Consider the following 25,009-nt stretch of genomic DNA (forward strand, 5'->3'; position numbering starts at 1 on the left):
TGTAAGGCATTCAGTGCAGTGGACAGCAATACTCAAATGTCAGCTATTGCTGTTATATAGAATTTACTTCTCCCCTGACCAGAGTTAATAAGCATTTACCTATTCCTCTAGATTTCCTTAAGGACTTAGATCAGTGATTCTGAGAGTGTGGCCATGCCCCAGAATCACCTGTGGAGCTTGTGAAAATGTAGATTCCCAGTCTAACTCCAGACCTCAGCAAGTTTGTGGTGGGGCCAAAGGATCTATGTTTTTCAAGCAGAGTCAGGACTGGGAACCACCAGGCTTGAGCATCTTCCTGTGACTGGTATCTTGGGTCTATTGAAGGACATTACTTTGCATCCAGTTAGACCACTGGTTCTATCCCCAATATGATGTCATTTCTCTAGTAAAAAAGTAAAAATGAAACAGACCACTGCGAGGTCCTAAGGTTACCAATCACCTGAATTTGTCCTAAATGTTAGGACCTCAAGTGCACAGGCAAATTGGTCATGAAGCTAATGACTTATAACTTCCATTGTAATTGTTGAAAACCACCACCCTTTTCCCTGTGTCTTCCCCTTACATAGTATCGGAGTGCCTGCAAGCATTTTTGGGATCCAGCCATCAACCTGAGTTGGACATATTTTCAGTTTGGGTTTGTTAGGATATGTGGAGATGAGGGAAAAGATTTGATATTTATAACAGACATCTTACATAAAGAAAGATGGGAGAGGGTCTGAGGGCCCTGAGACATCAAGTAGGGAGGGAATCAGAGGGGCAGGCCACCACTAAAGACACAGACGCCAAGGCCCAGGGAGGAGAGGTGACTCTTCCAAGGTCACACAGCAGACAAATGCTACAGCCAGGAAAGCTTCCTGAGCCAAACTGGCTTCCTCACACTCTCCTCAGGCCTGTTGCTTCTGGCCCCTGACCATGAAGCTCACCTTGGCTATTATGCGGCACAAGGGAGCCCCCTCCTGGGTCAGGCTAAACAGGTTTCCTGTGGTGGATTCCGTGGTGTAGATATTGTCCGAGGCATCGATTTTTCTCACAAGTGCCTAAGAAAAGAGAGCAAAGTTTGGTGGTTACTCACCCCGAGGTCCTTTCTGTTCACTTCCTTAATAAAAATCAATGGGTCTATCCTCATAAGAGTCCCCTGGAATCTATAATCCCGTCCCATCCACCATCCTACTATGGGAGTGATGAGGTTCTAACTTTGAGAAAGACATGGGTTAGCATGGGGTCGGAGTTACATTTCAGAAATACGGGATCATTTCAAACCCCTGCAGCATGGACAACAAATATGTCCAGCACCAGTGGATCAGAAAACCGACTCTCAGCATTGATGGTCTCAGCAAGTACCATTTCGTTGTGCTACTGACTCCTAATGGAATCAGTTAAATAAGCCAACCACCAAGTTGAAAACACAGCTACATCTATGACCAAAGAAGCTCCTAATTTTGGATGGTATTATCCAACAGGGAACACCAGCTCGGTAATGGGTTAAGGGATCTAGTCAAAAGCAGCACTCCATAGTAGCTTACTGCTTGGGGTCACTCGCATTGGGTTTCTAGTCAGGCCAAAAGAGCAACCATGGAGTCCTCTCAAAAAGTGGGTATACTCAGTGAGTATCAAGGCAAAGGGATCCAAGTCTAGTGGTGGGAGGGCAGGGAATACTAAACACGGGACCCAGGGAGGCCTGGAGAGAAAAACACATGAAAAATTTATCAGGAAGGTAAGAACATTATTCCAAGAAGAGTTTAGCTTATTTCTGAGAAAAGGCTTTTCACTTCATAATCAGCCATTTGCTTTGAGGCATGTTATTCATTGATTAGAAATAATTTCTACCTGCTAATTAATATTAGCTTCTCAAGTTTTTTCCTGAGAGGTATGGAGATAGAGATAGGGGACAGTTGTCTGTGGGGCCTCGCGCAAGAGAGTAAGGTCTTGCCCAAAACAGCATGGCTCAGTTGGTTGGGCATCGTCCCACAGAGCAAAAGCTCATCAGTTCGATGAACAGTCAGGGCACATGCCTAGGCTGTGGGTGTAGTCCCTGGACAGAGGCAGGGTGCGTGTGAGAGGCAACGGGTTGATGTTTCTCTCTCACATCAATATTCCTTTCCCTCTCTTTCTCCTTCCCTTCCCCTTTCTCTAAAAATAAATCAATAAAATCTTTTTTTTTTAAAGATCTCCAGAGATGGGTGCTCTGAGCAACCAATTCTACACTTTCAGTTGCAATGTTTATTTTGAAATATTAAATGGATTTATTTTTAATTAACTCTGGTATCATTTAAAAGATACTTAACTATGAGGAGATCTGAGTTCTAGCACCATCTTCCTTTTTTATTTTTTTTGAAACACTGTGTTGATGAGGAAATGTGTATATGGTAAAAGCATGGACTCCGGAGCCAATTTGCCTGGGTTCTAATCCTGATTCTGCCACTTTTACCTATGTGCCCTAGAGTGAGTAATTTAGCCATATATGCCTCAGTTTCCTCATTTGCAAAATGGTGGAACTAACAGTGTGCATCTCTTATGGTGATTGTACCCATCTATTAAGTTTGTCAATACATATAAAGGACCTCTAAATGTACTTAGCACTGAGAAGAAAAATAAAATTGTTAGCAGTTATTATTTTGTGATTTTGAGCAATTAAGATAAACTCCCTAGGCCTCAGTTTTCCCATTTGTAAAATGATTAAAATTAAAGGGGTTTGAGGTTCCAGATAAATGGCTCTCCCTTTTCTCTCTTTTATTCAAACTCACAGGATTCTTCACACTAAGATTAAGTGTGTATTTAATCAAATTAAATTAAATATAAAAATTATCCCCTAGGGTTTGATAGATGCCTCTTGTAAGATATTCAACAAAAGATAAAATTAATAATCAAGATTTGTCACCACAAATCTCTATAATGAGCGTATTTCTTAGAATCCTTCCCCATCGTTACGGTAAGCAGTTAAATAAGTGATACTAATGCTCGCATGAAAATGCAGATTTCATATATTGGGGTCCTGTACCTAAATGATAATTACCTAATGTTCCTGATTAGTGTTTGCACTTGAAGCAAATTAGCATTACATTAAACAATTCAAACCCAATGTCTTTTGCAATCACCTGCTACTATTAGGCAATTTATTTCTGAGAATAATTTATTTTAATATCTATATGCATATTACTGTAATTACTCCCCAGATATGTCTCAGTGAGTCAGCTCTCTGACAATGAAAAGTGGTTAGCATCCTTTTCACAGGTATGAATTTGGAAAGACAAGATCAAGACTCCTCTAAAATCATCAAGGCCCTAAGTATCGTAAGATGTCAGAGATGGAAGGGCCTTGAAAAATCTCATCCAAACTTCATTACAAATTGAGGAAACTGAGGCACAGAAATCTGACAAGTGGAACATAGTGAGGTTGGACCTTAACCTTGTGAATCCAACTTCCTATTTTCAAAAGTTAGTGCATCCTTTGCCTTCAAAGTCAACGGAACCTTGGCTGAACCAGTAGAGGTGCAATTATCAGGGCAAGGAGGTTATCCAGCCTCCTTAGAGCAGCTTTCACCCAATTGGAGAGTGGTTCTCCATCCTGCCTTCCATAAACATCTCAACGCTCTGCCCTCTGGTAGTCCGGGCTCCTTCTGCAGGGGGCAGAGTTGACTGAGTCCCAGCTGCTGCATCCTTGCCAAGCCCCTATTCCCCTGAGCTACTCCTGTTGTGACTGACCCCAGCACAGGCCCATCACTGTGGGGTAGGGGACTTCTCTAATTGGTGACTTTGACTTGAAAATGTTGAGTCTCTTTCTACTCAATTCTTCCTTACTCTTTTTCTTTCTCAGCTGTCAGACCCGCAATGTAGTTTTCTACCCCAGCTCCTGCTTCCTCCCCTTTATCCTTCATGGGCATTTCTTACCAAATTCTATGTTTGTGTCAGCTTTAAACTCACACAGCCTCTAAAGTCAAGTTTTTTCAGGAAATCAATAAGGAACTGGGTAAGTTTCAAAAATGTGCTTCATCCTATATCATGAAAAAAGTATTGAAAGAAAGGAAACAAAATAAAGGAAAATAAACTGAGTAGGCTGAATGACAGATACATTTTCTTAAAAGACAGGCTATGCTGATACGAAACACAACAATGAGATATTGAAAAGCAGGAGAAAGGAATGAGAAAGAGTTAAAGAGATGCACACAATGTAAGTAATCTAAAAAAAATTAGACAAAGAGAATAGATTTTTAATTGTTTCTCAATCAGAAAGGATGACTGCCACCCAGTGATACTTATCAAGAGAGGTAAACTTGCAAACAGCAGCTTGGAATGAGTTTCTCAGAAGGAGCCAGAAAAAAATGTTATGAAGCCTCATCCTGAAGCTTCAGGTAGAGAACCCATAGTTAGACATAGTTGGGGCAGCCCAGCTATGCAAAAGGATAACATAAACATGGGCTGATTTGACAGGGTGCAGTATATTCAAGATGGTCAGAAATGCTTTGCTATTCCTCCCATGGAGACATGGGATCTACTTTCCCTCCTTTGAATCTAGAATAGCCTCAGTGACCAACGGAAGACAGCACTTGGCAGAAGTAATATTCTAGGACCAGGTCATAAGAAACCTTGAAGCTGTCATGCAGACTCCTTGGAATATCCTTTTCAGAGTCCTGAGTTACCATGTAAAAAGTCTGATAACCTAGGACTTTGATGCTGGGGAAGCCAGGTGTAGGGTCCTTGATCAATGCTCTTGGCTGAGACCAGCTTCCCAGCCATCCCTTTCCATGACACCCCACACAAGATGAAGATTTCTAAGACTCTCCAAGCTATCTGCCAACCAAATACCACCAAGTGACCTCTGTTGATGCCTCATGGAACACAAGACTCACTCAGCCAAGACCTGCCCAAATTCTTAACCCTTAAAATTTTGAGATAGAATAAAAATGATTGTTGTTGGGGTTGTTTGTATTGTATTAATAGAGCTCTAGAACATGGGGGAAAATATGGAGATCGTTATGAAATATTCAAGGGATTACTAGACAAATTTCCAGGTGAAATGTTTTGAAAATATGGATATAGTATTGTCTCTGTCCTAACAGGGGTGTCCAACCTGTGGTCCACTGGCCGCATGTGGCTCAGGATGGCTATGAATATGACCCAACACACAATCATAAATTTACTTAAAACATTATGAGATTTTTTTGTGTGTGTGATTATGTGTTGTAATGTATTTAATGTGTGGGCTAATACAACTCTTCCTCTTCCAGTGTGGCCCAGAGATACAAAAATGTTGGATACCCCTGGCAGGAGAAATGCATGCATTAGGACTCTGAGGAAAGGCACAGAAAGATTGGACCTACTCAAGAGGAGATAGACAAAATAATAACCCAATCCAGGCTTGGATTAGCTGTTGATTTGATGGGAAAATATCTTCTGGGCCGGAATATCCAATTTAGGGAGGCAAATGTGGATGAGTTCTCTTAAAACTGGAGGTTTCAGGCAGACCTGGACCTTACTTGATTTCATTTCTTTCAATAAGGCAAATCTCCAAATCTAGAAGAATTTTCTGGGGGAAAAAAAAAAGAATGTGCCAGAAAAGAAAGAGAAGTCGAAGTGGGAGAGCCCATTAGATCCAGCAATTAGTGCTCATTCTATGAACCAGAGAAGGAGGGAAAAAACACATACAAGATGGAGGGTAAACTTAGAATTCAGCTGAGACCATTGGGGGCAGAATTCATTACTGAAAAGAAAAAAAGATGTAGCAGACAGAAATCTTCCTCAAGGTTCAAATATTCCAAAAAAGATGGAAAGAAGGTGTTCTGAGAAGCACATGACAAAGGGACTCACGAGGTCCATGAGGGGCCAGACTTCAGGAGTATCCCAAGGAAACACCCTCCCTAGAGACCTAAGTAATTCTCCAGGAAGGGGTAGGGACAATAGCCATTGTGTCATGGAACCAGAATGCCTGTGTATCCTAGTCAAGTGATTTTCCTCATTAAGCCCTAAAAGAATTTTTTAAAATATATGACCCCTTGCACATTTTTAATTGGATAGGCAAAATTTTTCATCATAAATTTTAAAAACAAAGTTGGGAAGGATGTAATTTCCAGCAGACTGTAAACATCAACATAAAATATAACCACTGCATCACTCCTGCAGATGTGTTCAATGAAATCTAAATATCAAAACAACTTGATATCATCACCATTTATTTAAAAATACATGAATTGTGTCTTTAATGTTTGAGCCATTTGCATTTTTTCTTTTCATCCTTATATTTATATTCCCATTCCAATTCTCCCTCAGAATTTTATCTTAATGTTATACATTTAAGTTTTAAATGTTTTATTGATCATCCTTATCATTTAACATTGAAATTTGGCAAATTTTATTTTATTTCCCTGATTATAAAACTCTGTATTTAAAAATAATCTCTTCTTGGTTGCATTACCATTACAGTTATAATCAGCACAAATGGTCAAAATAATATGGATTATAAGTTTAATAAATAATTATGAATCATAAAAATTAAAATATTACAAATAGATCTCTTAATGAGATAAATGAAGTTTTCTATTATTTTAAGACTTTCTAATTCATCCACATATCCATGATTGAATATTGACTTAATGCTACATTTTTAGATGTAAACCCTGAAAAATCTTGTTCCCATAAATCTTTAGAGAGGAATGGGAGTTATATAGCCAACTTATATCGCCAAGTTATTCAACCCTTTGAGCACAGTCTTAGTTATGTAATCGCATAACAATCTATCATCAAACACTATTTTTAATGATCTGCCAGCTGATAACTCTTCTAAATTAGTCTTCCTTTACATTGGTAAAAGCAAAGAATTGGAAACCATTTGACTTGCAAAAGCATTTGTTACCCAATCATTAAAGTCATTTATTCACTATCTCAATTTCTGGGAAGAATTCCAAAAGTACTTTACCAAGGCTTATCAAGTAACTATTAATTATACCCGCTACTCTTTCACTTAGAGGACCTTGGGGTTATCCAAATTATTCAGAAAGGATTGGGTAAGTCAAAATATTATTAATTTTATTGTCAATAAAACTTTTTAAGTTAAATATTTTTGTGTGTTCCAAATATGTTTTACCAAAACCTTGAAGCTATAGCTTTTGCTTGTTCAATTTGTGGAAAATACCCACCCTGTAAACTAGTTGACAAAGACAGTTCTTGTAGTCAAGCCAATCAGTCGAGGCAACTTAACTTTCTCCCAATAAAGACTTAACTTAATTTTTAATTGAAAAATTTTTGTTATGTGTTTCATTCAAAAAAATGCTAAAAAAAAAATCCACTGGCAATAATTAATGGAAAACATTCTCTCAGGGAAAATGCTAAAAACTGTCAATATGAAAATAAGGTAGACCTAAAATAAAGTTTGATTTATTTGTATATGTTAAAAAGCCAAAATAAAACCATTTACTAAAATTTTAATAATGCAAAATAGCATGTAGCTAGCATTGTAAATTAATTATAAATCTAGAAATATGATTTAAAAGGCACTGTATTCCTTTAGTAAATAGTTGTGTAAATGTATTAAATTCTAGTGTTCATTTTATAGAACAATTAAACAAGATCTGAGAAGAAAAAAAATCAGAAGGCATTCAATTATAGTTAGTAGCTCTCATGATCAAACTCCATGTATTTAAAGAAGGCAAAAAGTATTTACTGCTTAAACTAATTAGTCTAGCTGGTAGCAATTAATTTTATCTTTTGTCAACAGGAAGTAGAAATTGCTATAAATATTTCATAAAATGTTTTGACAAAATAGGCTTTAACTTCTTCCTTAAATAATGTTCATCAATTCTGAAAAAAATCACATGAAACTTGTCTCTTTGAATTTTAACCAACATATCTTGAAAACTTTGGTTGTTCTCAAAAATATTCCAGTTACATTTAAAGGAGCCAGTCTCATTAACCTTTGGAGTTTTTGGCTTTTTCAAGATACTTTTCCTTACAGCTAATGACATAGGACTGACTGTGAAATATACCTGAAAAAATTGCTTGCATTTAATTATGTGCCCCCCACAAAACCATTTTTAGAGTTCAATGTGTTCTACCAGTGCCCTCATTGCTTTGTTTAAGGAGAACGTCTGTCAGGAGCCATGCACAGCTAGAGATGAAATGGAGGTGGGAAGGATAAGCTAAAGTGGACACTGGTATAATCTCCCTTCCATCACACACTCACAGGAACACTCTACTATATATCTTACTTCAGAAAATCCCCACACTGGGCAAAAGACACAATTTTTAGTGCCTTTGTCAACAGAGATATATGTAAAACAACTCACGGAGGCCTAAGGGTCTTGCAGTTCATGAATGAAGGTTCTCCTTCATTTAATCTCCCCACTCACATTCCAAGCTTTCTGCATAGCCAGGCAAAGCACTCTCAAATGTGGGATGAGTGATGAGAAGGCCTTTCTTTTGGAAGGTAATAGAACTATAAAAAACTCTATGTAGTATTGGGAGGATCGTTTCGGGGGTGGAGAGGACAAATGAAAATTGAAGATCTGGAAATTAATTTCCTTAAAACTACATGCACTTGCATTTCTCCCAGGAAATGTTTGGGAACCTGGAAAACACAGTTCATTTGAAGTCATCTGAAGACCACTAGCCTGAATCACTTCAAGGAGTTCAAATCAATGCATCCTGGGCTGGAAGAAACACAACATTTACAGGGGAGCTAGAAATTAAGAACTGTTGAAAATGCTGGATAGGACAGAGTGCCAATCAAGCAGGTCCTTGTGAAGGAGGTGCAAGTGCCTGACTTTGCAGTGAGTTGAAAACTTGCCAAATGGTCTCTAAGAGACAGGAGACATTTTTCTCCCATATATGGTCAACACTGTACCACAATTAACCTATGATGGAGCTTCCCCCCTCCCCCACCGGAGGGGGGAATGTATGTTCGTAAATCCACATGGACTATGGAAAAGTGAAATAAACCGAGACAACCTGCTGCAGCTGCACCCAACATGCTACTGTCCCACCCTCTTCCTCCCAGGTACAGATGAGTATCTGTACGGACTTTGGCTGCAAGGATGGAGTGTTGGGACAACATGTTGCCTAGAGTCTCTGCCCTAGAAATTGGGGATTAGCCTGTTTTAACCTTCTGTGAGCAGGGGTAGTGCTGTGATAAGATGGTGTATCCATTGTACGTACCCTTGGGCCCTTCCGAGGAAGGCGGGGAAAGATGAATTGAGCGGCCCTGAATGCTCCCCACTCCCTTCCTCTCGTGCAGAAGCAGCCTGGACGGTACCTGCCTGAGAAAACGTGGATCCCCCCACATGCAGGGATGAGACCCTCCTGGCTGAGATGAGCAGAATAAGAAAATTGAAGAGAATTGTATTAACTGAAGGATTTGGGACTTTGAATTATTCCTGAGGGTAAAGGGATTCCATTTTTTTCTTTTACTTTATTTTCTCCAAGGGAACTTTAAAATGAGATTGGAGACTATATTAAATTTTTGGACATCTTTATATTTCTCATCTGGCAATTATGTTTGGATTATCTTTGTGTTGCCATTTAATCACATCGCAGCCTCTAATTACTTATTTCAGACAACAGAGCTGAGCAAAATCTGAGAGCGGGGAATAAAACAGGAAAGCAATTTTGAGCTTTAGTTACAAAGCCTCCTTACAGTTAATTTAATGAACGTAATATTGTGAGTCATTTCCGAGCCTGCTGGGAGCGAAGTTGAAATTGCCCACTGTGATTCCAAAAAAATGTACAAAGGAGTAGGAGTTGTTTTTCGGGGAAATGGCTTCATAAAGGTGGAAAAGGATTGCTCTGCAGGCAGCTAACCTCCTCCTCCAAGCGTCTCAGCCACACTCCTGCCTCAGCACAGCCTAATGGATATGCCAATAAGATAATAGGACAAGAAATGTTCGCTACTGGGGAGCAGTACTTGATCCCCACTTCTCATGTTCCTGGGGTTGGGATTTCAGCAACACCGCCTCTGCTGGCTTCACTCCCTGGCCCTGCAAATCCCCACGGGGAGAGGGTGGGGATGGGTTAGTGAGTCTGAAAGAAGGAACTGAAGATGTTTTGCTTAGGGCCTGCCCCTTTGTTCTTAGAAGGTGTCCCTCTCTGGTTTGGCCTTTGTCTCAGGAGAGGCATTTGCTCCTCAGGCAAGGCCTGAGGTTGTCCAGCTCTGCCTGAGCCATGAAGAGGAAATTTAACAGTGAGACAAAATATTAACAAACCCCCTTAGCCGCAGGGCCAAAAATACAGTCCCCAGTCAGTTTTATTAGCATAAAAGTGTTTTGAACGAAAAGTGGATTGATGGAATAAATGGATGGATGAATATAACATCTATCCACATGAAGCTGAAACAGGTATTCAGTGGAGAGTCTCTTAGAAGTCATTTTCAAGTAAATCATATTTTATAAGTCAAGTCTTCTCCCCTTACCTCCCACACGGCTAATCCTTTATTCCCAGATAGACTAATTATTAATGCTCATTGATTTCCTATTGGTGAGTCCTAACATTTAAGCCTTAAATTTTTCCATGCCCACCAAGCAGTTAAATTATCTTAATAAACAATTTATTAGGGGATTACGAGTTCTTTTAGCAAAGCTTGTGACTAAGTCAGTGACACACTCGGAAGAGTGCCACCAAATGTTTATGTGTTGTCTCATTTAATCCTAACAACAACCCACCATAGAGATGAGGAACTGCGCATCATTGCCCAAGTTTATGTATCCAGTAAGTAGCATGGCCAGGATTTGAACCCTGATGTGGCTCCAACACTCCATGCTCAGTGCACAACCCCACAATGCCCACATTCATAGACCTGCATAGTATCAAGATTGGAAGAACCCTTGCAAGTCCCTCATCCTAACCTCCATCCACTGCCGGTGTCCTCCAGGCATGACTTGCCCATCTGAGCAACAGACACCCCCTCAGGTGGCCCTGCAGTCCCACTGCTCCACAAACTCCTTTCCACAGGGAATGTCTGGTAAAGTTGCTCTGCTGGCTGAGGTCCTTCATCCCTTTTGGGCTACAAAACACAGACCTTTGGAGGTAGCAGATTGTCCATCCCTAGAGTAAACATCCCCTGCTCCTCCACCTATTCCCCATATAAGTTGGTCATCGGCCCCATCCGGTCCTTCCAGGAACCTCTAAGCAGACATTGCCAATGACACCTCTGTGGTCTGGAACTGGAAATAACGTTCCAGAATGGACCGGACCCGTGCAGGGTACTGCTGCACGGTCACTGCCCTCGTTGTAAGCACCACTCTAACATGTATGGGCGTGGCAGTGGGGATGGGGAGCGGGAGGGGCACTGTTCCCCTGTTCAGGAGCCTATGTGGCTCCATGCTACAAAAGCAGTGTCGCCCATACAGCATTTTCTAAAACACCAGCATCTCAGAATAAGGGAATAAGTGTTTTTTAAGAATTAAAAAGATCTGTGATTATGTAAGTTTGGAATATACTGCTTAATATTTATTCATGAGTAAATCTTTATTGAGTGCCTACTGTATGCCACGCGCTGTTCTAGTCACCAGGTCCATATCCATGAACAAAACACACCAAAATCCTTGTCTATGAAAGCTACAGCTCAGATAAGAAATACTATTAATGTGTGAAGAAGACCTTTTGGAAGAAATCAGACGTGTCGTCCAAAAGGCCCAAGTAGGCTTTTTGCAGCCCGGGGAGCTTTTCTCAGGATTCTGTGACCTAGAGCATCCAAAAGACACCCTGCCCTTTGCCCCCTGGTAAAAGAGCTGATGACTTCTTCCAAACCTAGCTGCCTTCTAGTTGCAGTCCAATATAACTCTTCCACTGCGGCCCTTTTCATTGAACCTGGTACTTCCAGGCAACAGAACATGAAAATGGCACACAGAGAACCAGCAGCACCTGTGTCCTGCTTAAAAACTCCTCCAGGCTCCCCCGCTCCCCACCACTAGCCTCAAGATCCTCACTCATCACTCCCTTGAATTCGTCCCCCATTTTAGTCCCCACGTTCCCCTGGGTCCCTCTGAGACTTAATGGTTTAGTTTGGGACACTGACCCCTGCTTGAACCTCTGTCTGCCCCTACATGTGACTCTCAGCATTTGCACATCAGCTCTAAATGCCATCCCCAGCACCCCAGCCTTAGCCCTCCCTTCCCCTTGTCCCAGACTCTCAAGACAGGGAGAGCAGCTTTTGCAGACCCTTCCAGATCGGGAAGGTGAGGATGCACGGGGCCAGCTGCGCTGACCAGCAGGTGAGCCAGGTCAGAAGGGCCTGTGCCCGTGCAGAAGGAGTCAAACACAGGAAAGAGAAAAAGCAAAGTCTGGCCTTGCTAGAGAGTTTGGAGAAAAGCCGATGTGGAAAGGGATGTGTTATTTGTGGAAGGCTTTTATTTGGTGGTGGGAAAAGAATGGCAAATATGTAACACAATATTTCTGTTACTATAAATAACATGTAAATACCTTTCATAATGAAAACCTTATGGAATCTGCTTTACTGAGTCTTTTAAAATAGAAAAAGGCAGAAGAGAAATAACATGTATTTAACCCATACTATGTGCTAAGCACTTTCCATATGTTGTTTGCCTAGTCCTCTCCCTCTCCTCCTGTGGAAGGGCTGCTCTTTATAAATGAGGAAAACGAGGCTAAGACATTGAGGAACTAGACCAAGGACCAATGGCGGACCACAGCTTGCAAACAGATCTGTCAGGCTCCGAAACCCTCACTCTTTCTGGAATCAAGCGTGAGCCTACCTAGAGGCGGGGGCTGGACTATATGATCTTTCTAGATTCTTCTCTATTGACACGATTTTCAGCATCAGCTTATTTTCTTCAGTCTTTCTGGGCGATAAAAATCCCCATGTGTGCACTGTGAATGGTAACCCAGCAGGGAAGATTTGGACGGGGGTGGGGGGAGCGAATCTGAATGTGCAATTGAATGACATCAGACTCTGCCACTGCCACGCTGTGGGACCCTGGGCAAGTCTCTTCTCTCTCTGGGCTGAGTTTTTACCTCTAGAAAATGCAGGATTGAGCTGACTGCTTGAGAAGCCTCTGCTCAGCTCTGGCAAGGCTGTCTCTCATGCACTCCGTTGGGTGGCCTAAGGAGGATGTCTCCCAAGAAAAGCCACTTCGGAGCTTCCCCCCGGCCTGGCTCAGTTTCTCTGCCAGCCTTCCCCCCTCTGCCTGCACTGACCTGCACCTCCCGGGTCAGGGCCAGCTCCAGCAGCTGTCCGAAGTGCTGGCCCAGCGTGCTCAGGGTCTCACTCACGCAGGCCTTCATGGACTTCAGGACATGCTCATTCTCAACCTGAAGGCACCTGGGGAAAATAAAACACAGGGTGGACCACTGGAAGGGGCAGGCGGCCAGACCAGAGCATTGCACGAGCCACCTGCGGGCCTGCTGCAGGCCTGGTGGCAGTACAAGTGGCCTGGAGAGAACACCGAGATGGGACATTCCATAGACGGTTCATCCCGTGGCCTCCTAGTGTTCAGATAAGTGCTGGCCTGAGATGGGAGTTAATAGTCCATGTCACTGGGAAGAAAGGCCACCAGAAAGCAGCCAGATGCTACCCCTGGGCTTCTATCTGGGAGAATCTGCCATCATGGCAGCCAGGGTCCAGGGATGGGGGCCGGCAGCTGCAGAGGAGGGGTGCTGTACACTCCGAAGGTGTACAGCAATGTGCTTTAAGGAACGGCTCCCTGCAGTGGACAGAAAGAAGCCTTGAGGATTTTCATCCCAGACAACAAAATCTTCTGGGGATTAGTCTCCAGTTTATCCCCATGGCCTGAGAATGTTCCACACTGAAAGACTACAGGCTTCATGGGGGCTAGGGGATACCAAGTTCCAGGTTTTTCTTCCATGGCATCGGGGCTAGAAGGGGTGAGGGAGAGTGTCAACATATAACTGGGTGTGTGTACATGTGAGGCTGAGTGTGTGTGTGTCTGAGTGTAAACAATGTATGTGTATGTGTATGTGTATGTGTGAGATACAGAGCAGAGGGCATGAGCAAATCTCTGTGATTGCACGAGTGCGTGTTTATATATTTGCGTATGGGCAAGAGGGTGTCCGTGATATCCTTGTCTGTGTGCATGAGAACATAAGGTGTGAGTGTGTGATTTCACCTTGCCTTGACTTTGGAGGTCAGGGGGGCTTTCCAAAGCTGTGGGAAACCTATTCCTTATTACCAACCCTTAAGAATCCTCTCTTCCCAAGCCCAAGCCTCTCTTCTGCCTTTTACATTCTCCCTAGGGCCTGAAAATGGGACAGAAAATCCCAAAGGAGTCTTGCAATCCTGCTGATAGAAGTCAGCAGAAGGAAACTCCCAGATCGCCACCAGGCCCCCCCCTCCCATGCTCCCTCTGAGAGAAGGGGCCCGCCCCTTCTACTGCCTGAGGACAGGTCAGCAGACCACACCCCGATTTACCCAGCATCCAGGTTTACCTCTCGGTGATTGCCGAGAGCTCTGAGCATTTCTCCATGAGCAGCTTCTCAATCTGTAGAAAAACAGATCGATGTTACTCAATTCAATAAGCATTGGTTGAAGACCAACTGCCGCACTGGGCCTCCGGGGCATAGAGGGAGAATCAAATCATCTGCTTTGGGAGAATCAAATCATCTGATTTGGGAAATAGGCACATAAACTATGGCACAGTGTGATATGGCAAAGAGATCATCATCAACTGCTTGGGGAACTCAAAAAAGGGAAGTTGAGCAATAAGTTATGCCTGGGAATCTGGGAAGCTTCAGAGAGGAAGGGGCATTTGAGCTGGGCTTCAAAGCATGAATAAAAGTTCACTGTTTGCAAAACGAAGCAAGGAAAAGGGTAAAGTGCTAAAGTGGAAAGTAAATGTCAGAGGAAAGAGAAATAATAAGGACGTAAACGGGGTTGTCAGTGGTTCACTTTGGGTTTGGAGAAGGAGATTCAAAGTCATGGGCTTTGGAATCAGAAAAACTTAGGATGACTCCTGCTTACATCATTTACTGCATAACTTTGGGTAAGTTACTTAAGCTCTCTGAGTTTCTGTTTCCTCATCTATAAAGTGAGGACAATAATACTAGCCAATATCTGTAATCAACTGTTTTTAATGCTCTACATGTAAAAACTCAGTCCTCCCCGCAGTTCTATGAAATAAACACTATCGTTATACTCATTAGGATGATAGAACTGAGGCACAAGAAGATAAGTGACTTGCCAAGGTCACACAGCAAAGCTGACATTTGAAGCCAGGCAGTCTGGCATTAAGTGGGTATGCGTAACCATTGCACAGCCTCTTGCAGTGATTCTGTCTGCGTCAGAGGCTGCGCAGGTTAAATGTGATGCATGTAAAAAGGCCTAGCACGATTCCTAGCACAGAGTACATACTCAGTAAAGGTCCTTACTATCTTCCCTGCTTTACTGAAGAGGAAGGAGGTCCCTGGGGCAGGAAGAGTTCAGATACCACACAATCGAGACCCATTCTTCTGGAAGGCATGCCCTCCCCTGCCCAACCCAGGGAGACTGACCTGGCCCATCTCCTGTGAGGAGTTCCTGCTGACAGCACTGTACTCGCTGACCATGGAGCGGGCGTGGCAGGTCAGGCGCACGCTCATGCTATGGACACGCGCCCAGCGGTCCTGGGCCAGTTTCTGCCCGATCCTGCGCAGCTCGGTGCTGATGACCCAGCCCCGCTTGAGGAGCAGCTGCAGGGGGTCTCCAGGGCCAGGGCCACCTGCCAGGATGAGGTCACCTTGTGCATCCTCCTCTAGGCTGATGGGCTTTGCCTGCAGGACACACATGCACTCGCACTCGGTCATGAGCTTCAGGTCCTCCATCCAGCGCTGGACCGAGTCCACCTGCATCAGGTGCAGCCTGCAGCCGGGGAACAGCGCCACAAGGGCTAGAAACACTCCACGATTTCCAAAGGTTTCAATTCCAAGCCACCTGATGTCTACTGTACACCTGTGTGCTCATCACTGTTCCTTGCATTCATTTACCTTAATCCTCCTTTTCTCATTATGTCCATCTTACAGATAATAAGACTGAGGCACACAAGGTTTGGGGGCAGATGACCAGACAAACAACAGGCAATAAGTCTTCAGAGTAGCACATGATCTTTGCAATAAGAGGAAACTGGGAATAGTGTAAATATCAAATATTAGTTATGTCAAATAAGCTATGGTACAGTTACTTGGTTATTTAGTGTGCACTTATTTAAAATAATGCTTTCCAAAAGTTTGTAGCAAAGAAAAATGTGTCCACTAATAAACTGGGGGGAAGCAGTATGCAAGACTGTAAACACACAATTATTGTAATTATGTTAAAAAGCCATCTGGGAAAATATTTAAAGGAAAGATTAAAATTCTAGTGGTTCTTTAAGGGTGGTGGAACTAAGGCTTTTTTATTTTTTCAACTTCCCTTAATTTCTAAATTTTCTATCATGAGCATGTATATTAGTTTTGTAATAGAACAAAATTAACTCTATTTAGTACAACAGCATGAGAATATAGATTAGATCCCAAGAATATAATTTACTCTGAAATTCACTTAGTCAAATTAAGTTCAGTAATAACATCATTAATGAAGTACTGAACATTTGTTGAGTGCCTCACATTTAATATCATGTAAATGCCAGGCACTGTGGAAAAAAGGGGAGATGAACATGCCAAACTTCCACTCTCATGGAGCTTTGGATCTGCCGAAAGAATCAAGACAAAGTAGTGAGAAATTGAAAAATGACAGATTTCAACATCATTTGAAGATTAGGACGGAAGACATGCCCAGTTAATCATTAAGGCTGGGCTCAAGTCCCTATGTCTTTGGCCTGCGACAATTCCCTAACTAGTATTTCTGTCACCAGCCTTGCCTGCCTCAAGCCATTCTCCTCCCGCCACCCTCTTTCACTCATTCTAAAATTCACGTTTGGTAACTAGCATGTACCAAGTACTGATCTAAGCCCTGGGCTATAACAGCAAACAAGTAGGTAAAAATCACTTCCGTTGAGCAGGTTACATTCAGGTGAGATGACAGTCAACTTTCAAAGTAATTTTCAAAATAAATAAGCAATGCATGTAGTATGTTGGCGGCAGTAAGTGCTACGAAGGACAAGAGATTGGGAAAAAAGGCTAGAGAGTGCTGAGAGTGGAAGGGGCAGTAGGCATAGCAATTTAAAATAAGTGGATCAGAAAAGGCTCACTGAGAAAGGGATACCTAAGCCAAGACTTGAAGGACATGAGTGAGTGAGCTTTGTGGATATCTGGTGGCAAAATTGTTTCAGGGAGAGAAAATAGCAAGTGCAAAGGCCCTGGGGCACAAATATCCTTGAGATGTGTGAGGAATAGCAAGGACATCAGAGTCAGTCAGGCAGAGAGAGGGATGAAGGGCATGCGGTGAGAGAGGTAGAGGTGTTGGGGGTGAGGGCGGAGGCAGCTCCCGTAAGGCTGTGTAGGACAAGCTGAGGACGCGGATTTTATTCTCAGTCGGGATGGCACACAAATGGCACCGATGAGGCCAGCTATGTATCAAGCAGAACGGAAATTATAAAGGCATGCTCCAATTAGCATGTTAAAATCCTGCCTTCATATTTACTGTTATTTATTGAGAATAAGCAGGACTTTCTGAATGATGGAACTGTTTGACTGTTAGGCTTTTAAACGTAACTTTTAACCACAAAGCATATAATGTTTAACTAGGGAAGCTGTACACATGGTTTCTTATACCAAATTGCCTTTTAAATAGTTAAGAACAAAAACTCACCAATGACCTTTCTTTCTCCTTCTCCCTTCATAAAAATAGCTATTATGTTTTGTAAATAAATATAATGAGAGAGAGAGAGTTGCTTGAAATCATGAGGCCCTGCTGCTCATTCTATCTTTGTGAACACATATTTAATTTTACTAAAGTAGGAATATGTGTGTGTGTGTCCCTGTGTGCCCTCCTTGTATCCTGGGGCTTGGATGGGGGGTTCCCAAGACCTGATCCCAGCCTCCCTTCCCACAACTCTCCCTTTTCCATTCCCCCAACTCTTAGCACCCTCACCGAAACTACACACTACACTCCAGGCACACTCATCTTCCGTTTCCCAAAGCTACCACTTTCTTTCACACGCCCTTGTGGTCTTGCACAGACAGTTTTCCTGTCCAAATGGAATCCCCTCTCCTTCTCCTCTACCTGGCAAGCTCCTACTCACCCTGCAAGACCCAGCACTAATATACTTTCTTTGAAAAGCCACAGTCAGAGCTTATCAGCTGGGCCCCCATAGCTCTTCACGCAGCCTCCATCGGAGCACTAACAACATTCCAGTGTTATCGGTATGCTTTCCTGAAACTCTCCTAGTCCTGTGAGAGTTTCCTAGGCTCTCATTCCTAGTCCTGAGAGAGACCTAGTGCCTCATATCTGGTTTATTGCCAGTGCCCAGCATATACCAGCCACTCGGTAAATGTTCGCCCGTGAATGAGTGGCAGAGTGGCAGGTATTTAATTCTATCCACCTGCACAAGACTCCCCATGCCTCCACCACTCAGGCTACCCAGAGAGTGCCCCAGGACCTCGGGATTGGAGAGGGGATATAGAAGGTGGAAATGCATATGATCATCATGTTCTAGTGACAGAGAACTAGGAGACAAACTGATCTCGGGGTTTTAAAAGGCAACAAATGATCTAGTCACTCACTCACTGACTCATTCACTCCATAACACTTTGCAGTGGACATCTGTTGTTTTTGGCTTCCCAGCCTCCTTCCTCCTTCTTCTGTCAATAGCAAAGACAAGTTACATTTAGCTGTCTCCTGGGGTGCCAACCTGGCCTTCAGCTTTTCCCCTCTCTTAGGGGAAGGCTTTTCCTTCCAAATATAGGAATGTTCTCCCAGTGGTGATGCCTGTGGTGTGAAAACGTCCCCAGCCGTAGCTGCTGTTGATCCATAGGTGGCCTACGGACCCAAGCCGCGCACATCCAATTCCACTTCCCCAAACTGGGGAACTTTAAAACCAAGAGTAATGGAGGCTGGAGTTGTTGAATGTGAGTCAGCTTCCTGACAGCAACTTCAATTAGGGACTAAAGAATAAGCCCAAAAGTTCATTTCGATTGCCTGTAATGAGAAGAACTTTTTCTAAAACACAAGTACGCAATTAACTGAGCAGAGCTGAGTTAGTGCCATCCCTTAGAGAAAAGGTTTTCTGGAAATTCAAAGTAAGGAAGCTGTCCCTTCCAGTTAGAGGACAGGATAAGGTGCTTGGAGAAGGTGGTCTCGGAGCTGTAGGGTCTGGACACCTGAAGACAGTGGGAGCATTTGCAAGGCTGGGGCAGACAACAGGACAATGAGTAGGTCGGTTGGGCAGAGTTATACATTCTAGAAAAGAGAGCTGTGAGAGGAAACACGGGGTAGGTGGCCCAGGACCCTGGTCCTGAGAAGCTTTGAATGCAAGAGTCAGGCGTATGCTGAAATTTCTGAGACGCTCTTGAAGGGTGACAGGGAAGGGCAAGAGACGGGGACTGGTGGCGCTGACAGCCTGCCAAGTCACAGCCCCGGCACAAAGGAAACCCAGGGTACCCGGGCGGCTTCGCAACACGTCTCCCCCTGGGAGAGCTCTGGGACCCACAGGCAGGAGACATCCACGCCTCCTTCCTCCGGGCCTGCACGAAAAAGGACCATGGAAGATCCAGGAAGGGAGGAAAAAGGAGGCAGAGCCACCCGAGGCCTGATTAGATCTCAAACTCCCATTTTTTGTCACCCCCTCCACTCCCAACTCGACACAGAGGCATACTTGGTTCTTGCTCTTCAAGATCTTTAAAAATTAGAAAGCAGGATTTCAGATGCTGTGTTCATTAGAATCTTAATTGATTTATCACTCTGCTGATAAGAGAAATGGGTTGACAAAACTATTGATTTCTCCTGCATCTGTGTATTTGTCCCTGTGCATGTCTGTTTGAGGGCATCAGCTCATCTTGGTGTCTGTTTGTATTATCTGTAGGCCTGAGTCTGGGAGTCTGGGTGTGAGTTTCTGTATCTCTCTACCTGCGCAAGTACTTGGCTGAGTGTGTGTTTACACGTCTTGCATCAGATAAACTCGATTAAAAACAGATGGGATGGGGCTGGAGTGACTGTACTTAGTGACTCAGTTCCAAAGAAAAGAGTTTAGAAAGTGGATGAGAAAGCAATTTTGCAGTGGAGAAACCTGGCAAACACCACCCTAACCAAGTGGTCAAAGTGGACCTCACTGCTTGATAAGCTATGTTGATAGCATGTACCCCTAATGTGATGTGTTGAGAAGAAGACTTCACTTCTATGGCATTTTCCCCCAAAATACAAAGCCTTAGTCTTATCATGGGAAGGACATAAGGGACCCAAACTGAAGGACATTCTACAAAATGTCTGGTGAGGACTCCTCAAGGTCACCAGGGTCATAAAAACCAAGGGAAGAATCAGACACTGTCATAGACCAGAGGAGATGACTGACGGTCATAGGATACCCGGAATGGAATCCTGAAAGAGAAAGGGACAGTCATGGTAAAACTACTGAAATCTGAACAAAATGTGGCATTTGGTTAATAATAACGGACCAGTGCTGGTTCCTTAGTTGTGACAAAAGCACCTTGCTCATGTAAGACCTGAACAATCAGAGGAACTGAGCACAGGGGAACACTTAGTGCTATGTTTGCACCTTCCTGCAAATCTAAAACTATATGAAAATTTAGAAAAAAATTTCTTTAAAAAATACAGTGTTCGGGGAAGGAGGTGGAGTCTAGATCATAGGCCTGAGAATCTTTTTTACCCCATTTCCCCAGAAAGAATTTCACTCCCCTTGCTTCATCCCCAACCAGAAGCACAGGCTGAGAGACAGGCTGTCTCTCTGGCTTCCTGCCACGTGCCTCACAGAAGGAAGACATAGAGAAACCAAGCGCCAGTGGATGGGTAGCTGGAACCTGGCCATGGAGCCAGGAGTGGACGCTTCCTCAAAGAACCTAAAAGTGGAAGTGAAGGGGTCCCAGGGTGGGCCAGGGGATGGAAGTTTTTCTCTTGGGGAAAGAAGCACAACGAGCCTGGCTGAGTTCGTCTTCCTGTCGGCCGCATCATCTGCCCTAGAGCCCACCAAGGGCTGATCCCAAGCAAACCTCTCCGACCGGCGCCTTCTGCACTTAGCTACCTCAGGGGGGCCCCCCTCTGGCAGAGTCAGGCCCTCAGAGCAGCTCATGACGATCCTGCTCCCTCCGTAATTGCCTGAACACGCCTCGAACCAGAGCTTCCTTGGGATGGAACAACCTCTGGTGTAAGGGTCTCGAGCATACGAGGCGCTTCGGCATGCCAAGGCTCCCCGTCAGCATGCGGGGGTAGAAATTGCTGGCTATGCTCCCCATAATCTGTGTGACCAAAGGCAGCCTGCTGCTGCTATTTATTTTTTCCTGTTTCTGAAATTTTTATTGAAATAACATATGCACATAAAAGTGAACAAATCATAATATCGAGTTGCAGCTCAAAGAATTTTCATGAGGTCAACACACCCATGTATCCAGAAGCCAGCTAAAGAAAGAGAATCGCACCAGCATCCCGGGAGTCTCCCTGGGCCCCCTTCTGGTCACTCCCCAACCAGGACAACCAGCATCCCGACTTTTGACAACATATATTAGTCTTTTGAATAAGTCTCTTAACCTCTCTTAGCCTCGATTTCTCCATCTGTAATACAGAGATAAAAACAGAACTTTCCATAGCAGGTTGTTAGAAGAATTAAATTAAATGGTGAATATGAAGGGCCTGGGACATTGCCTGGCACCAAGGAGATGCTCAAAAAATGTCAGTTCTCTTTGCTGCCCTTTCCCATATGTAACACTTTAGCACCTGGAAAAATAACTATAATGTGGCTAGCATTTATTAAACACACTCCATATGTTGAGCACTGTGCCAAGTGCTTCACATGAATTATTTGATTTCCTTCTCAGGACAAATGTTTGAGTTAGGTCCCATCATTACCCCCATTTTTACAGATGAAGAAGCTAAGATGCAGAGAAAAATCACCAGGTAGAAAGTAGTAGCATGGAGATCAAAATCCTGGTCTCTCTGACTGTAGTCTACTCTGAACCTCTACGCTTTACTGCTTCCCACTCTGCCCACCTCTCAATAAATAAATAAATAGGGGAGCAGAGAGCAAGAGGAGGCTGCCTTAACACAGGAAGACAGAAAGAACCATTTCCAAGTAAGCTCTTGCGGGCAGCTTACAAACAAAGAAGATAAAGGGAAGCTGTGAGCCCCTGGCTCTGCCTAAAAGTCTGGCGTGGCAGGCAGGCCAGGATCCCGGGCCCCAGAGATGTAATTACTGCTTTCAGGCCACACCCACTCCTGGCTGTCCAGCGGCAGAAGCCCTTCCAGGGTGACAGCCCCAGAAATGAGGACGGACAGTGGGCGCCTGTGGGGAAAGAAGAATCTGGTTTTCTTTAAGAATGAGCTTAAAATAACTTCTATTTTGATGCCCCTTCCTTCTCTCCAAATAGCAACCAAATGCACGGAGAAGAATAAATGGAGCAGATAAGTAAAGCCATGGATCTCTGCTTCATCTTAACCCCCTCAGTGGCTAGTCCCCAGCTCCTGTCAAGCAGGCACATCTCATTTAGGTCGAGGGCCAACTCTGACCAAGACAAGGGAGGACATTAGGGGCTTTTGGCCCACAGGCTGTTCAAGGCTTCTGTAGACCTCCCACCCAGACTGACTTCTCCCAGCATATTTTGCACCCAAACTGCCCAAGTTACAAGTCAACAATTCAGATAATAATATAGTTGTGTGTAGTGCCCCAAAGGCTGTGCACTTATCATGTATTATTTTATTCTCACAATTGCCGTACTAAGTACACGCTGTTATTGTCTTCATTTTACAGATGAAAATGTACAGGTTCAGAAAACTTACATGACTGAAGAGAGCTAGAATTCCATGCAAGCAGCCTGATTCCAAAGACTGTGTACCTGCTGACTATACTAGACCGTTTCTCTGCCTGTCTCACTCCTCCGGCAGTCTCTGAGATATCCTCAATGACACGCCTGCCTGATTTATCTCAGCATCGCCGGCGCTCCGCACAAAGTCTGACACATAGTAGGCATCCATAAATATTTAATTGAATCCAGTAAACTGGAGATTGCCTGGGAAACATTATCGTAAGCCTTGCTCCACAGCTGAAAGTATTTTCTGAACTTGTAGAGTGTTATTCACGATGAGCATGAGGCCCTGGCCTGGCACATGGGACCCCCTGAGCTCACTCCCTCCTCTGTTCTCAACTACATGCCAGGATGTGCAGACTCTGTCTTTGGCTGGGATCTCAGGCAAAATATAGGTGAGCTTCCTGCACTGTGGTCAAAGTTTGAGAGGTGCCCAAGTACCTAGGTCCCACAAAAGACAATAATAAAACATCTTATTTTTAATAGAAACACTCAAAGCAGGTACGAGTAGAACCAGAGATTTTGCAAACATTCCTGTATTCCACTAAAGCAATGCTCAGGCTGGGCAGAACTTGGATCCTTAGCAACCATTGTCCCAATTCCCAGAACTTAGAGGTAAATGGTTTTCCAGTGAGGTGTGGGTAGATCTACTCAAGCCCTGGGAAAGTGGCTGAAGGGAGATCTGAGCTCTTTGGGGAAGCGTCTGTCCCCACATGATACCAGTAATAAACGTAAGATACTCTTAACCAGTTCGGTAAGTTTTAAAACATTAAGCAGTGTCTCTCAGTCAATCCCTAACCAACCTGATTTAATGAAACATGTTCAGTGCCCATCATGTGCCAGACCTTGTGCTGGCGACCACTGCCTGCTCTCAGAGAGCTCACACAGTCTAGGAGACGAGACAGACATAATGTGCCGTGAGTCTCAAGTATTTCCACGAGTCCCCAGAGTTCATCTCATATATATTCACCGCTGCACCCCCCACGAGAAAAGAGACTACTGCAATCAACCGCAAGGTGGCATTGGATGACTCCGTCACCCTTTCTTCCTTTAGCACCCTTACACGGGGCATTACTTTAGCGGCCAGGTCCTGCCAGGCCTGCCCGCTTAACCGCCTTTCCTTCTGAGTAGCCTCATGCTGTCTGGACCTCACTAGACCCCTCAGGCGGTCACAGCCACCATTTCTCTTACATGCACATCTGCTGAGAATAATCATCCCTGACAAGCAGTATTATATGTTAGTGACTATTCAAGCAGTTTTAATTAAAGAAGCTGTATCATCAGAACTTAGTTACTTAAAAGAGAAATAAGAAAAATTCTCACAAGACGGCAGTGGTGGCAGCATAGTTATTTAATCTCTCCAAATCCCCACATAAAAACTGACAGAGCCATTAAATAACAAAACCAAAATCCTGTGGATAGTCTTTACAACAAAACTATATGGTAAGATATACCCACAAACCTCAAAATTTAGGCAGGTGGGGACAAGCCACCTATAGCTCCAAGACCTGCTTGGTGTCATCGGTAGGATAGGAAGAAGAAGGAAGCAATAAGGGGGCATCTGGGGAATATGAGAAAGGAAACCGCACACCTCCCGCCCCAGAGCAGCCACTGGGTATTTACTGGGAAGCACAGTAGGACAATTTGAGAAGAGTAACTGAAACTAGAAGGAGGTTTGCCTGTCCAATGTCAGGTAAGTGCAAGGCATCACCTATGAACCCTCACAGCTAATCTAGCAGGAATCTCTCCTACAACAAAGTACCACACTGACAAGGAACTTCTGGGAGTAGAATCAGAACGGAGCAGGACGAGGATAACAGAGACAAAGGATGTCAGATCATCGGTGGGAGGAGTGAAAACAGAACTCTCAGAGAGCAGGGCACCATATTTTTTTAATCCTACGCAAAAACAAAAGATAATGAAGCTCTATGTACTTAGAACAGCTTTCCTGAACCCTGCCTCCCTCTAAGTGTTCACGGTGCTTGCACTGACGTTAGAGAATAATTATTTCAGAATAATTAAAAAGATAAAATCAACAGGACTCGGATGCTGATTCATATGGATGATGAATGACTAAATATAATCAAAGATGTGACGCAGATTTTTTAAATTGAGGAGCTGAATGAATAGAAGAAACAAGTTAGGAAAACAGGAAGATGGGTTGAGTTTGAGACACA

General features: G+C 43.7%; 1 protein-coding gene across 1 annotated transcript in view; it reads right to left on the reverse strand.

Annotated features, from left to right (window-relative positions):
• Positions 1-25,009, reverse strand: part of INSC (INSC spindle orientation adaptor protein) — a 113,339-nt gene that overhangs the window by 44,490 nt on the left and 43,840 nt on the right. The window contains exons 3-6 of the mRNA XM_054586275.1: positions 15,444-15,789; positions 14,382-14,434; positions 13,134-13,257; positions 924-1,037 (exon numbers count right to left, since the gene is read on the reverse strand). Coding sequence (XP_054442250.1) covers positions 924-1,037; positions 13,134-13,257; positions 14,382-14,434; positions 15,444-15,789 — 637 coding nt within the window. The remainder of the gene's footprint in view (positions 1-923; positions 1,038-13,133; positions 13,258-14,381; positions 14,435-15,443; positions 15,790-25,009) is intronic.

The sequence above is a fragment of the Pteronotus mesoamericanus genome, unplaced genomic scaffold (assembly GCF_021234165.1).
Source record: "Pteronotus mesoamericanus isolate MK-2021 breed Mesoamerican mustached bat unplaced genomic scaffold, CSHL_Meso_final contig_90, whole genome shotgun sequence".
NCBI lineage: Eukaryota > Metazoa > Chordata > Mammalia > Chiroptera > Mormoopidae > Pteronotus > Pteronotus mesoamericanus.